Source organism: Lipotes vexillifer, unplaced genomic scaffold, assembly GCF_000442215.2.
Source record: "Lipotes vexillifer unplaced genomic scaffold, Lipotes_vexillifer_v1.1 scaffold618, whole genome shotgun sequence".
Classification (NCBI taxonomy): Eukaryota; Metazoa; Chordata; class Mammalia; order Artiodactyla; family Lipotidae; genus Lipotes; species Lipotes vexillifer.
This window is the reverse complement of record NW_006799025.1, coordinates 2,704,667-2,720,909: the sequence shown is the minus strand read 5'-3', so window position 1 is coordinate 2,720,909 and position 16,243 is coordinate 2,704,667. Positions and strand designations below refer to the sequence as shown.

The 16,243-nt window shown below is 41.7% G+C and overlaps 1 protein-coding gene and 1 non-coding gene across 2 annotated transcripts in view; one reads left to right on the top strand and one right to left on the bottom strand.

Moving 5' to 3' along the window:
- WWTR1 (WW domain containing transcription regulator 1) overlaps positions 1-16,243 on the bottom strand; it is a 132,113-nt gene that overhangs the window by 37,922 nt on the left and 77,948 nt on the right. Inside the window, exon 3 of the mRNA XM_007471301.1 lies at positions 13,066-13,202. Coding sequence (XP_007471363.1) covers positions 13,066-13,202 — 137 coding nt within the window. The remainder of the gene's footprint in view (positions 1-13,065; positions 13,203-16,243) is intronic.
- Positions 14,062-14,134, top strand: TRNAG-UCC (transfer RNA glycine (anticodon UCC)). Its single transcript has one exon. It is a non-coding gene; the product is annotated as a tRNA-Gly (tRNA).

The following is a 16,243-nucleotide window of genomic DNA, read 5'->3' as shown; positions in this document are numbered from 1 at the left end:
AAAAAAAAAAAAAAAAAAAAAAAAAAAAAAAAATATATATATATATATATATATATATATATATATAAAATACATCTTCATACGGAAAAAGAGAGATAAGCAAATGAGGCAAATCATAAACAATTAACAAAGGCAAATCTGGGCAAAGGGTATGTGGGAGTTCCTTGTACTATATTTGAAACTCTTCTGTAAGTTTTAGATTATTTCAAAATAAAAGGTGACATATTACAGCAAAGAAAAAACTTCCCCTAAACACACCCAAAACTCCCTGGAGATTGAAAATTCTCAGGCTAGCAGAGTCCAGACAAACCGTGTGGTATACGGGCCGTTGTGCAGCGATGTTATTTCTCTTCGAGAAAACTGCTACCGCTCAGTGGTTTTGAGAACTGACTGGGGTTTGGAGGGAGAGAACCCTAATTGTAACAAGTGCTACATGATCCTGATACCTCACACTCACCATTTCTCCCAGCCTCGCCACCTCCATCCCCGACCCCAACTGTTATTTGTGGACAAAAATACTTGTGGCTGCCATTTCAGTAAACAAAGAGTGGTGCCCGCCATCAAGCCAGCAGCCGACCCCAGTGGTGAGTCCTGAGGAGCACTGAGGATGGAGAAAAAAAGGATGCTGGCCCTAGATAATCAACATGTAAATCAAAGGAATAATTTCAACGAGTCCAGACTCCTGCATCTTTCCATACGTAGAAAAGCACTAAAGTCATTAACTTGAGATGTCTGTTTTTTATGATTAGTAGTAATCTTTTGATGTGCGACTATTTTTTTTTTTCAGCAAAAACTCCTATATATCACGGCACCTCCCTTACCTCTTCAGAACAGCCCCTTAGAGCTATCTGAGGGACTGTCTCCTGGGCTATAGTCCTCAGTAAGGTCCCCGAATAAAACATAATTCTCAGCTTTTAGGTTGTGCGATATTTTTTCAGTCAACACATCACAAGAAAAAGAAAAAACTATGTGTGGTGATGGATGTTAATTAGATTTACTGTCGCGGAACCTCCCTGGCGGTCCAGTGGTTAAGACTCCGCGCTTCCAATGAAAGGGGTGCGGGTTCAATCCCTGGTAGGGGAACTAAGATCCCACATGCCGTTGGACATGGCCAAAAAAAAAAAAAAAAAAGGATTTATTGTCATGAATCTGAATACTGCACAACATATACACATATCAAATCACTGTGCTGTACACCTGAAACTAATATAATGTTTATGTCAATTACATCTCAATTTTTTTTAAAAGAGAAAAAAAATCTCATTTTAAAAAAATAGAGAGCCTGGAAAGACAGGACAAAGCAGTGCCCTATGGGACTGGTCTTTCAGAAGAAACAGCTCTGGAAAACTGTACCTAACAACAAGACGCTGAACTGAAGAATTACAGGTTTTCTTGGGTAGAACCTGGGCTCCAAGAGTTAGCTGACTATAAAGCTTGAGGCCCTGGGATGAAAGACCCTCACTTCCCAGGATCAGAGGTGAAGAAACTGTTCCACGTTGGCCTTCTGGATAAAAGGAAAACTGGACAAACTAAGAAGCACAGAGTGGAGGCTGGAGAAGGAACTTTCATTTGCAGCTGCCCTGAGCGAGCATTCATTTTGCTAGGATGGGATGATCCAATTCCGTCTGGGGAGAAATGATAGATCCATTCTAATTAATTCAGGCATTATGGCAATTGACAAGAGTGAAAATAGAATATTTTTCTTGATATTTAAAATGTAAGCTTTGAAGCGGCTATATGAAAATCTTGTGAGCCAGGACTAAATCAGCCACATTAATTTTCCTTTTTTTTTTTTTTGCCTTTATTTTTTTTCCATCTCTGCAAATATCTAACTCTTGGCAAAACTGAAAACTCACTCTTCACTGGTGCCTGAGAAATATAATACTGGAAAGAAGGACGAAAATAATATGGAATGAAATGCATGACATGTACTGAGAAGCAAACTTCAAATGAAACTTCCATTTATGGCTTAGTCAAAAACATATGGATATGCAAGCTGAAAACCAGAGCTAGTGGGAAAGCTAGGTGCCTGGCTAAAAATACACTTTTTGTGGCAACCTTAAATCATTTTTTTGTAAAAGAAAGTAGCAGCCCAAACAAATCCTCCCCAACACACACAGTGGACCTGCAGACAATTACTTACTTAGTTCGATGAAAGTAAACCAGGTCAAAATTGTATTTTTTTTAAAGGAATTCTCATACTTTCCTAACAAATTAACTTTCCAAAGAAACTGGAAAAAATGAGGAAATTAAGGAAGGCACAAAAATTTATGTACAAGAATATTTACTGCAATATCATTTATAATAATAAAAAATAGAACCAATCTCTATGTCCCTCAATAAAAGAACTGGTTAAATAAATTATGGTAGAGTCACACAATGGCATATTGTACAGTCATTAACATGATGTAATGGTGTATAGAAAGAAATATGCCCAAGTCCATTCATAAATTAAATACATGTATAAACTAAACAATGAGAATCTAGTTTGTACCTATCAGAATTATAAAGACTAAAATGTTTGATAATGAACATTATTGGCCAGAGTAAGAATAATATTGGCCAGGGAGAAAGAAACACTTTAATACACTTTTGGCAGGAGTGTAAATTGGTGGAACATCTATTACAACTTTGAATGCACATAACCTTTGACCCAGGAATTCCACCTCTGCAAAATTATCCTATACATAAACAGCATACGGCACAAGGATTTACATACAGGGACGCACATTGTGGCATTGTTTAATAATAGCAAACAATCAGCAAAGAACATAAATATCCAGCCTAGGGGACCGGTTGAATAATTATGGTTCATCAGTAGAATGGAATATTATTTACTGCTAAAAGAGAATAAATACATCTGTAAGTGCTAATTTAGGAAGCTCTCGAAGATATACTAAGTTTTAAAAAGGCACATACATCCAACCACACGTATGTATGTAGAGTATTTCTGGAATACAGATGGCCCTCTGTATCTGCGGGTTCCGCATCCACGGATGCAACCAACTGTGGATAGAAACTGAATCTGCAGATGCAGAACCACGGATACGGACAGCGGACTGCACTGCGCCATTTTATGCAAGGGACTTGAGCATCCTTGGATTTTGGTATAGTGGGGGTCCTGGAACCAATCCCCCGTGGTTACTGGGGGAAGAGGGAAGGCTGTAATGAGGAAGCTGGTAGTAGTGGTTTCCAGGGGGAGAAAAGAAGCGTGGAGGGTCCTGGCGTGAAGGAGACTTACTTCTCTTGAATGCTCTTTAGGACTATTAGGAATATTTAGGAATATTTCACCATGTTTGTGTTACTTTTCCAATAAAAACAGCTAATCAAAAAATATCTATTGAAACAGAAAGATGCTCATGATACATTAAGTGAAAAAAGCAGGCTACAAAAAAGAACGTAGAGGATTCTCCAACCTCTTTTGTTTACATTTGTATTGAAAAAGACAAATACGAGACAATGTTAGTGTGATTTTGAGTGGTCAGATTACAGTGTTTTTTATTTTCTCATTTTTTGCTGATCAGTATTGTCTACAATGACCAAGTAGTAATTATATAACATGGGAGGAAAATAACATTCTTTTTTTTTTTTTGCAGTACGCGGGCCTCTCCCTATTGTGGCCTCTCCCGTTGCAGAGCACAGGCTCCGGACGCGCGGGCTCAGCGGCCATGGCTCACGGGCCCAGCCTCTCCGCGGCACGTGGGATCTTCCCGGACCGGGGCACGAACCCGTGTCCCCTGCATCGGCAGGCGGACTCTCAACCACTGCGCCACCAGGGAAGCCCCGAAAATAACATTCTTGAATCTTGCTGCCTCAAATGTTTTCGAATCTTAATTTTTCCTGCATTTTTTTTTTTTTTTAAACCAGGGAGATGGCTGATCTTCCTCTCTTCAGTGCACGTAATGAGAAAAGACCATGAAGGCTTTTGTTTTCCTGGCTTCTCTTACGGTATTATTTTGCTGACTCCATCACAGAGAATTATCCAGAGGCAAGCGTGGCAGAACAGCTGTGCCTGACCACCAGCAACTGCAAAACACCCCGGGAATAAATTTAGACTTCCAGAAAGGAAGAAGAAATCAATCTTGCAGTTGATACAGGGTGGGGGAGGTGATGATCAGGTGGGGACAACATCACCAGGGGCCCCAAAGAGGAGATCAAAGAAAAGTGTCCAAATGTCACTCAACACTTATCAATTTGAAACAAGTGGCCGAAGGACAAGCCGTCCCAGAATCCCTCTGCCTAAAACTATAACTGGGCAACATTCTCCACAGCAAGGAAGCTCCTGGGGACAAACTACTGGAAGTCAGCCAGCAGATAGTACTAAAACTGTCCCAATTATTTTTCAAACTCTCGAAACAGAGGTCCGCAGCTTAGTGAAGAGATTAGACTCCATTAAAAATAAATAAGTAAATGAAGGTCGTGCCCACAAAGAAGGGACTGAGGAAAAGCTTGACCTGGCCTTTACCTCTTTCCTAAGAGACTCTGTGCTTCTTTGGGGTATGGGGTGCCCCTCCAGAATTTTTCAGGGCTTTAAGCTTGCAGAGGCCTGACTCTTTGGTCAGCTCTCAGCTGGCAAAGTTCAAGATGGGCTTATACACTGACCCTATGAATTTAGACAATACACTTCAATAATCTAGTTGCCAAACTGCAACGTCTCCCCTAGTTTTTGAACTTTACTTGGTATGACTGGGGTCAGAACTCTCTGGAAAGTGGCTTCAGCATTCACACACCCAAAGCTCATGTGTGCACTGACACCAAGTGCCAAAGTGACAAATGCCAATGTCACCATAAATGTCTATTTCAGGCAAAAATCACAGTTAAAAGTTGGTGAAATAAGTCAGACAGAGAAAGATAAACATTATATGTTATCACTTATACGCGGAATCTACAAAATAAAACAAATGAATGTATATAACAAAACAGAAACAGGACTCACAGATACAGAGAACAAACAGTGGGGAGACGGAAGCAGGTACGGGCAAGATAGGGGTAGGGGATTAAAAGGCACAAACGACTACGTATACAGTATATAAGCAACAAAGATGTACTGTAGAACACAGGGAATAGAGCCAATAGTTTAAAATAACTATAAATGGAGTATAATCTTTAAAAATTGTGAATAACTATGTTGTACACCTGAAACTTAGACAATATTATACATCAACTACACCTCAATTAAAAAAAAAGAAGTTGGTGAGCACACTCGGCGTTCTTTTCAGGTAACTCAAGTTAAAGACTGGATCTCTGAGTGCGCTTTTGCCAGCTGTTCTGATGGCAGTTTCCAATCTCTGTGCTAAGGCACAGAGTTCCATGGCTGTTCCTGCACTTGGCTGGTGACCAGAGGTATCTGAGCACTTGAAAACAGCGCCCATTCCTAGCCTCCACCCTACATGGTCTGAGACAGGATTTCGCAGGGGTGGGGTCCAGGCAGTATTTCTCCCAGCAGCTGCACATGACTGTTCTTTGGGGAGCAATCAGGCTCCTACCGGACTCTGAAGATGTATGTGTAACAGATGGCCCAAGGAATCCGACCCGTGCTAGACCTGGGCCTCCACTTGAAGAAACAGGGATCTTAGAGACCAGGGAATGACTCGTTTGCCACAGGTAGACTCGGCTGCAGAAGCTTGACGATTCATGGTTCTGTCTCCATTGCACACTGGGCCTAGAGCCTTCTTCCCTACACCCCATCCTCCTCTCCCACCCTAAAAAGCTCAAGACACCAACCAAATGGCTCTCCATTTTTTTTTTTCTTTTGGCTATTATAAAACGAATATCACCATATTACAGAGAAAATTAAGGGGACCACCCCCAATTCAAAAGCCTTACTATAATCACTATGAACATCTAAAAATACATAATTGATTTACTCAATACATTTGTTCTACTAAGTGGTGCACCTGTGATGCATAATGCACTTGGCCATGGGCTAGAAATACACAGGTGGAGAGCATCGTCTTGTGGGAAAAGAAAATCTAAACAAAGTCTTTTTTAAAAAACAAAATTATAATCATAGTATAAACAATTTTGCCTGCTTTATCAAATCAGACTGATATAATAAAGTTTTCCATGTGCCATATAGTCCTATAACTACTATTAGTTACAAATATATTTATTTTCGTATTGCAGGCATTTAATGGGGGGGGAGCATCTTTGTGTACAGTTTTCCAAAGTGTTCATCTAGCAACTACTTGGGAATTTTACCTTAGGGGATATTTTCTTCGGAAAATTTTGGCATCAAACATTTTTCATGGCTCTTAAGACTTCTTATCAAAGTGGAGATTTGCTACCTAAATTTCTAAATTTTGTGTAACAAAATCTATAAGTCTTCATCACATAATCTTAATGCATATGCAGATGAACGAATACTGATATAGATGAGAGATTCAAGAAAACACAAGGTTCGTTTCTTTATCGACTATTATGTACCACTTTATTGCACAAGAAGAATTGAATCAGTTGACTTAATTATTTGTGTTTGGCCCCCATTTCACATAATCTTTAAAAGCCTCAAAAGGTAGGAACTGTAATGAATCTCCTTTAGGAAATGCTGAAGAGTGGTCTTCACTAATGCCGACAGACTAAATTCTGACAATTGATGGATTCCTCCAAATCTCTCTAAGAAAATAATATCGATTTTCTACAGCATTTAGAAAACTGCTCTCTCTTTTTTTAATCAAGAAAAAACAAAAAAACATTGTAACCAGAACCCCTTCCCCTTTCCCTGTGCCCACCAGTCTTCCTTCCCTTCCGTAAAGACCCACTTCCCACCACAGCACTCTTACCAGTGCCCCATCACCACCACCCTCCCCCTTAAGGGTGGAGGTTTTTCAGTTGTCTTTGGGTTTGTGTGTGTATGTGCTTGTGTGCGTTAGGCTAATTCATGCTGCGGAAACCGCAAAGTTCAAAAAGTAGTGAGAACATCAGAGCTGGAAAAATCACAGTAGCCAGATGTGTCTGCCATAAACTCACTACATAAATTTGATTAGAAGAAAACTACTGGAAAAAGACAAAAATAAGGTAGCCTACGTATAAATCTAACTTTCAGCAAACTTTCAGGATACCTCTCTACATGCTTTCAGCAACACTAGGCTGTGGTGTCCCTTAGCTATTTTATTTGCTTTTGATAAAATGTCTTCAAGTGCCTTTGTACACTTCCTAGAGGGACAAAGGAGCCAACTTTGCAAACTGAGCAGAGACTAGATTTTCCATCTTGTCTTGAAAAGCATACCCTGCAAAAAAAAAAAAAGCAAGCAAGCAAGCAAGCAAGAAAACCACACGTGTTTACAATTTGAAATACAGATCAAGATAGACCTGGAGGACAAACTCTGGCCTGGTGGATGGCACATCTTCAAAGGGGGAGTGTGTGATATTTTAAAAATTCCTATAGCATTAAAAATACACTCTGGCTGCACTTTACCAGCGGTTTCTGAACTGGCTAGGGCTGGCAGTCTGGTGAAGTTATTATACAGTCTTTATTTTTCCTGTCCTGTCTGGGAGGATACTGGCACCCCAGGTCAGGGCCTCGTTCCAACAAGGAGGTCCATTAATGTGTGACAGGAGGCCAGCACACCACGGTTGATGATCACTAGGGTTATCACCAAAAAGGCAAAACTGCCTGTCACTTTCTCTCTGCAAAGACATTTTAAAACATGGGGAGATTTTAAGTTACTGTACGAGTTCAGTCCTCGTGTGCTGAGAGATAGGAAGACCTTGACACCATCACACTTGCAGAAGGGGAAGGTTCTTCATGTGGGGCTCGAAGTGAACCTGCCCTTCCCAAACTGCCTCTGCTCATGAACGAGCCCGGGCTCGAGCGTGTTTCTCACAGTCGCTGCCTGGGGTTCAAGATTAGTTTCGCAACGTGTAAGCAGAAGTGTCCAAAAGATCAAAGCTGCAGGAACTGAGGTTGGCTTTTCCCGAGGGAGAAGGAAGAGGATGGCTTTCTATCACACACACCACAGGCTCTTCCTCTGGCTACACAGGCCAGAAAAGTGAGGAAAAAACAGCCTACTAGCTCATAATAATAGTTACAATAATATATTTCTTGGGGAGCTTTCTCTATGCCAGCTACCAAGGCATGGAATACCTAAATACTCAAAACTTTTATGGGGAAGAGACTATCATTATCACCATATTACAGATAAGGAAAATGAAACCCAGGTTAGATAACAAACGAAACTAGTAAATGTCTAACCCAAGAGAAACTCAGTTCTGACTCCAGGTCTTCCCATTAACCACTATACAAACAGGTCCCTGCCTTCCACACCACCCGCATTACCACCCTAACAACCTAACTGGTTTCCTTAGCAGGTTCCATTTGCCCCGAGCCCATTGTTTTATATATTATAATATGGCCTGTGTAGAGTCCTTTTTTTTTTTTCCTGTTTCCTGTTTTCCCCTCCTTCAATAAAATTTAGTGGCTATTAAAAGTAATTAATCATACCAACAACCCATTTAAAAGATATGAGATCCCACCTGGTTTGTGTCATGAAAAAAAATCAACTTTCACACATATGGTAGTTTTCCCCCTTCACTGTGTTACATAACAGTGAGGATTTCAAACAAGTTGTCAGCTCCCAAGTGATACAGCCTCCACCCAGTGGTAATCTCTCCTCTTCGCTATCTAAAGTTCTCCAAAACCTTCCTTTCTTCTTCCATTCACTGGGTTATCTCCGGAGACTCAGACACAAAGGGGACCAATCTGCTCACAGAATCAAATTGGATAAAACCTGACAGACAACCTGATTTGGTAAATACAAAAACAAAAATTTCAGTTAAAAATTAGACCCAGCTGGGGGCTTCCCTGGTGGCGTGGTGGTTGAGAGTCCGCCTGCCGATGCAGGGAACGCGGGTTCGTGCCCCAATCCGGGAAGATCCCACATGCCGCGGAGCGGCTGGGCCCGTGAGCCATGGCCGCTGAGCCTGCGCGTCCGGAGCCTGTGCTCCGCAACGGGAGAGGCCACGACAGTGAGAGGCCCGCGTACCGCAAAACAAACAAACAAACAAAAAAAAAACCATAAAAAAATTAGACCAAGCTGGAGAGAGCTATTTCAAATACCCCTTGAGAGTCTGTTTCGTTTTACTTCAGCATTTGAAAAGAGAGTGAGTTTAGATAAACAGCCAATCTGCCGTCCTACCAAGAGACAGATGCCTTTTCACCGGATTCTGAGGCAGCCTGACAAAAGTATGCTCACAAAGTCACTCACAAAATGACTTTCACAAAGTCACTCACTCCAGGGTGCCTTCGAGTGATGGATCTCTTCTCTCCCAATTAAAATATGGGTTGCCTTACAACCCACATTTCAGGAATAGAGCTACTGAAAATATAAGATATCCACTGACAAGAAGTTTCTCGTTGGGGTGGGGGGGTGGGGGCGGGGGACCGGGAGGACTGAAACATTTCCACCAGGGGGCGCTATCCTCACTGAAAGTAAAAAATACAGAGTTCCTAATTTAAAGTGCTTTGCACACTAACCAGCCTAAAATAAATATTTTTTTGAGAGCTTTTAAGATGAACAATGAGGGCTTCCCTGGTGGCGCAGTGCTTGAGAGTCCACCTGCCGATGCAGGAGACGCGGGTTCGTGCCCCGTTTCGGGAGGATCCCACATGCCGCGGAGCGGCTGGGCCCGTGAGCCATGGCCGCTGATAGAATGGAGAAAATACAAGAAACGTTTAACAAGCACCTAGAAGAAGTAAGAGCAAAAAAAAAAAAAAAAGATGAACAATGAAATTGTCTTCAAATCTAACATTCTATAGTTAAGTAAAACATAAAACTTTTCTTTCCACAAAGAACAATGATGACATAACATTTCATTACGTGCCAGGCATGGATCTATGCACTTTACTTATAAACTCATACAACCTCCTCACACTATAAATATAATCCTCATTTTACATATGGAGAAACTGAGGCACAATTAAGTGACTTAACAGAGTCACCAATAGGCAGAGCTGAGATTCAAAGTCTGACAGTCCGACTCCCAAGTCCATCACTAACACAGAGAAAAACACGGAATCACAATAGAAGGAGATATATTGCTGAATGTGTTTTGCTATGTCACTGATTATATCATAGTTCCAGAAATACATAAAATTAGCTTATTACTAATTCTATCACCTGACAGTAATGTTCATTGCATTTTGACATCATTTTCACTTGTACATAAATATCTATCAGTGAAGGGGACACATCACCTAAGTTCACTTATTTGTCAGATGTATGCCATTGAAAAGACCAAAATTCTAGATTTAAGAAGAAGTAGGAAGACGAGAAGGATCTTCTCTGGTTAAAAGGTAAAAAGAAAAAAAATGCAGTTGATGTAAAACCGACATAGAAGTTTTGAATCACATTCCAAATATTGACTTTATATGTTTACATATATATGCTAATGTATGACGTAGGTATAATATATGTAAACACAGATGTACACCTATTAGTTCTAAAATAATGAAAATAAAATACCACATACTAAACCTCAAAAAAAAAAGTAGAAAGATCTGCTCTTTCTATTTTTAAAGGCTGATAATAAAGAGTATAAACTACAGGCAGAGCTATAGCTTAAAATAAAATACTCTGAGTAAATCGTTTATTATTAGGACCATATTGTGACTCTCTAAATTACCCCCAGTCTTTGGAGCTTACTTTGCATTCCCTGTTATATTTCCAAACTTGGGACACATCTGTGATTCTCGAGAGGCTAGCAACGCATTTTGTAATGGGCAAATATTCAAATATTATTGGAAAAACCCCAGAATGTGTGTCTTGAGAAACCTACTGCCCCGATTTATTAGAAATCTGGAAAAAGGTATTTTATTCAGCCACAGGTAAACTTGTTTCAGACATTCAGATTACAATTTCTTTAGATAAACGTTACCAGCAATTGGGCTTTTAGTGCGTGGGGGGATAGGGGGAGGGTAGACTCACACGTGCCTTCAGTATTAAGCTTTTAGCGTTCAAAGTCCTTCTAATTTAGTCCACTTCCTACTCGCTGTGCAATTTTATAAAATTAAGGAAAGGATCACAAACAAGGATCTTCACTCCAATACTGGGTGCACTAACAACACACTAAACCCAAATACCCATCAGATGGAGGCTAGTTAAATAATTATAGCATATCAACATGTTGGACTACTGAGCAATTAAAAAAAAATGAGGCAGTTTTGTGTATACGGATATAGAAGTAGAAAAAAAGCAAGGTGCAGGATGGGAGGGAGACACAAGAGGGAGGGCATATGGGGATATATGTATACATATAGCTGATTCACTTTGTTATACAGCAGAAACTAAAACAACATTGTAAAGCAATTATACTCCAATAAAGATGCTAATAAATAAATAAATAAATAAATAAATAAATAATATATTATGAGCAAAAAACAAATAAAGGCAAAGTGCAGAACAGTGGGTATAACGTGCTAGCAATTTATGTGAAGAAACATACACATAACTGGAAATACTGATTGACTCCAGGCAACATACAAGGGACTGAGGCATGAGTATCAGAGGAAGACTTACTTTTTGAACACCCCTTTGAAAAACGTGTTTGAATTTTTTTAACCAGGTCCATGAAAGATCCTTTCCAATTATAATCGATTATAAAGTTAACAATAATTTAATAATCAGCTTTTAGAACTTTTAATAAAAATTAAATGGCTAAAGAAACCCTAGTCTAATGCTACCTACAAATTAAATAAATTAATAAAAATTAAATGGCTAAAGAAACTAGTCTAATGCTACCTAATTTGTGGTTTCCTTGCTACACTCGCATCTGCTTTCTACTTGAGCTCTTATATACTGGGGACAAGTGATTCACGGGTAGCTTTGGTTCACCACTGCTCATAGAAGCAGTGGCACCATTTTCCTTGATCTACCCTTTAGATACGAAACACAACAGAGGTTGGTCTGAGTCGTTTGCTTTTTGTATATATTTTACATCTGCAAGCTTTAAAATGGTAGATCCAGACTTCCTGGAAGAAGGGACAATATATTTACTTGAATATACTGACTCAGGTCTCCTTGAGTCCATACTCACCATGGCTAAGCCACAGTTATAAAGGAAGGGTATCCAGGAAACTGCTTCCATTTTTATCCTGTTCATTCCTGAAAATCCAACAGGAGATTCTTTTCATTCTCTAAAATTCTGTTCTGTGTATAAAGCAGTATCTGGATATCCGATCTTAAATGGAAACATTACCTGAAAACGGCACCATCTTTTATTAAAAACTTCAAAATTGGCCCTCTTATTTTTAGCCTTTGGGGGTGGGAGAGAATGACTAACAAAAGCTGATCGGTTCTGCTGCAGGAGTGTATTCATTCACATCTGATTCTCTCCAGTGGGCAGAATTGTATTTCTTCTGAAGTAAAGGCAATTAGCAGAAACTAATCTCAAGTTTAAAATCACACTTATTCAAAATGAACTGAAATGTGAGCCGTCCTATCCTAGGGCAGGTGTGGGGAGGAGCCACCCGCAGATTATGTAAGGGTTGAATGCATTCCCCAACCTCAGTTCCAACTCTGGCTCTACTAGCCCACGAGCTCGGACTTGGGAAAGTTTCTGCATCTATAAAATGGGAATACTGTCACTTCTTGTAGGGTTGTTGTGAGGATTGAATGAGATGAGGCAAGAAGACACCTAGTCTGGTGTTAATCACACATTGTTGGGGGGCGGGGCTGAGCAAAGAGATTTGAGGCCAGAACTGTACACTTTGGCAGTCTTCAGGGACCAAATTCACAGAAAGGGGCTAAGTGCCCTTCTTGCCTTGGTCTGGATGAAGACGGGAGGCCTAAGTGAGTTTTCAAAGAACTTCAATAAATACAACGGGAGGGGATGCTGGAGCTGTAGTGTAAACCCTGGTAGCAGTGTCACGAACTGTGTAGCCAAGAGGCCAAGAAAAACTGTGTAGCCAAGAGGCCAAGGCAAGGGCAGTGAGACGGTAATGCAGCCAAGTGGGAGGAGAAGGTACTATCTGGGTGCGTGAGTAGGCGCGGAGGCAACCAGAGCTGCTTCTGAGCTCTAGAGGCCCTCGGCTGAATGCTTGTTTATCCAGCTCTGGTCAAAGCTTACCGAGATTCGGCTGAGACACGGCCATGGACCTCTGGGGCGCTGGTGTGGAAGTGGCAGCTGGGTGGAGGTTCATATGATTCAGGGGCTGATTCATCGCCTTCCTAGGGTCTTGCCATGTGGTGATTTTTTCTATGTGACTAAAAGAAGGAAAACAATGATCTCTTTCATTGTTAGCGTTATCAATGTCATCATCACCAGTAACAACACAACAGTTAAATGATGCTGGCTCTTCCTCCCTTAGGATCCGCTTACACGAGGTTGACACATTGTTTGTTTTCAGCCAAGGCCAGGCTTGCCCACTTACCCTCCATCCAAGTTGGGCCACGTTGGGGATTTTGCAGGGGACTCTCTGAACATAAGTCCATGACGTAGCTGACCAGCTGCCCCTATGTGCAAACACCCTCTTAAGGATTTTCTGCCTTACCAGGGAGGGACAAGCCCCAGCGTTCCTCCCCACGGTCCAAGGAGCCTACGTTGTCCAACGCCCTGTGCTCACTGCCAGCCAAGCACTGGGATACCACAGTGCAAACTCCTCTTCCAAAGCCAGACCTTGCGCTCCTGCCCGCCAGCCCTCCCACACTCTCCCAGCTCATATAATTGACATAATGAGGATGCCTCCACCTGTCCTCAGCCAAAGACAGGGCCCTTGAAACCAAACTCATAAACATCACATTGCTGAGCTCTTTCAAAGGGTAAGACACTGTGAGGTCCACATAGGTAATACATAAACCCTCAAGAAGTTTATGTTCTACCATGCAAGGCACCAACTGTGTAGCTGGAGAACAGGGTAGCAGGAAATAAGTGTAGGAAGTGCCAGATTATGGAGAAACCCGGATGCTGAGGCATAAAGGTTTCTGAGGCAGGAGACGTGATTAGACTTTTGGTCATATACAACTTCCAGGGTTTGCTATTACAACTTAATCTCAGAGACACGAGCATGACATCAGCTTCTACCCAGAGTTTCCAATGTGTCCGTAGAAAGATGGATGGGGGACTTCCCTGGTGGTCCAGTGGTTACGACTCTGCGCTTCCACCGCAGGGGTCACGGGTTCGATCCCTGGTCAGGGAACTGAGATCCCACATGCCTCGCGGTGCAACCAAAAAGAAAAAAAAAAAAAACAAAAGATGGATGGGACATCTAGCTTTGTCTGCCTCCCTCCAGACCACATCTTAAGTCACTTCTGGTGCCTTAAAGACCCTGTGCCACTCCATAAACTCTTTTTTGAGAGTTTATTACATTTTTCTTTTAAAGATAAGCATATTCATTTGGTGCCACAATTCTTGTTCTATGAAGTGTATCAGAGATCTTTCTGTATTTATCAAGGACAACGAAGTTTTATAGCAGAGGCTGAATGTCAGTCCTTTGTTCCAAGCCTTGTAACTAGGTTGTTTCTCCCAAACCAAAGGGCAATGTCAACCCCACACACTATAGACCTTTCTGGATCCACGTGAAAAGGAGAGAGATTGCTCCTTTCAAACACACCTTGCTTTTGAATGACAATGGCTTCCTTTGAATCCTTAGCTTAGGAAGCCACTATTAGTATCATGAGGCTAAATCCTAAATCAGTGCAATCTCCCGCACTGGAGTTGTATTTATCTTTTATTTTGCTTCTGTTCCCTCACATCTGAATACTGCCACTGCTAAAATTCTTCAGACTTCTTCATCCCAGACTGGAAGTTATTGCCATGGGGAGCTCATTCATTGCCTTGAGTGAAAACTTGGATGTTTTCCCAAGAAGACCTTTAAAAAGAGTATGATTAAAAAAAAAAAAAGTCAGCTTCCATAAAGGAGGCAAAATTAAGTTTAACTGTTGAGTTTCATACTATAGGAGCCATCAGTGGTCTTTAAAAAATAATCAAAAATAAACTGGGAGGAATAAAAATTAAAAACCGAGACGATTTTGTTAAGAAAAACACAAACGGGGCGGGGGGTGGGTAGGGGGCTGAACTACAGAGATGAAAGTCAATTACCTAAGCCTAAAGGAAGAAACAACGGTCTTAGTTACACCTTCAAGTTTAATAACTGTAATTCTGTTCAAAGCTTGCATAAAATCCTTTGTCAACTTTTGGTCTTGTGAAGACTCACAGCCAGCCTCAGGGGGGTCTGTCACAGGCCTTCCAAGTGAGGAAATAATTGATGAGGATTTCAAAATTAAGCTCCCTTTAGCAAAGTAATGAGTTAAGAAACCCTTCGACTAACTACTCCTTCAGGACTCTTACTACTAAAACATGTTTTCCCAAGGTAGGCGCGTCCTACAGAAATACTTTCCACTGTGGTAGCAGGAGGGGAAGCATCCTTCTCTCTTTCGTGAGCCTTTCTTAGAACCTCTGGCACCATGGATATTGATACTGTACTAGAAGCAGCGTGAGTGCAGGCCCGGTGAGACGCAGTGACATGCACCGTACAATGGAAGACATTTAAGGACGCTGCTGTGTACAGACACTCGGCTATCTGTCAGTGGTCGGAACTATACAGGAACCCGATTGATGCATTCCCAAATGCCAGTCCCCCACCCTGCCCTCCCATTCTGAACAAGTGGGCTGGGATTCCCAAATCTGGGGAGAGCAGAAAGGCCCGCACCCAAAGTGGTAGAGGACCCCAGCTTGCCTGAGGACTGCCACCACGGCTGGCCAGCCTCCATCCCCTGGGACAGAGGTGAGGGCTTTCTGGGGGAACACTCTGGCCCTCATTCCGATAGATCCGACCCCAAAGATGCACAACTCAGCCGCGGCTTCAAGCCCCAGAACTCCCCCAGGACCGTGGGAGTCTCCGCAGTCCACCCTTCAAACTCCACACCCAGCCAACGCTTTTAAAGGAGTTTTGTTCCCAGCGGATTTGTTAATTAAAAGTGTCACTCACTGTATTCCCCAAAGACTTGAGTACAAGAGGGTGCCTATCATACGTGAGCAGTTCTCATTGCTCTGAAACAACTCTGAGAAGAAAGCCACTCCAACTCCCAGCCTCTGCACATCCGTCGACCCCACGGCAGCTTTACTCTAAACCTCAGCTTATGTGATGTCCAGGGCGGCTCCTAGTCTGAATGCCAACAGCAAGGGCACTGCTCACAAGAACTTAATCCACTGCTCATGATTTGATTTGAAAACTAAATTCTCTTATTGTTCAAATCCCTTAGCTCCCCTCACCCCATTCCCAAACGTAGGATAAACCACCCGCTCT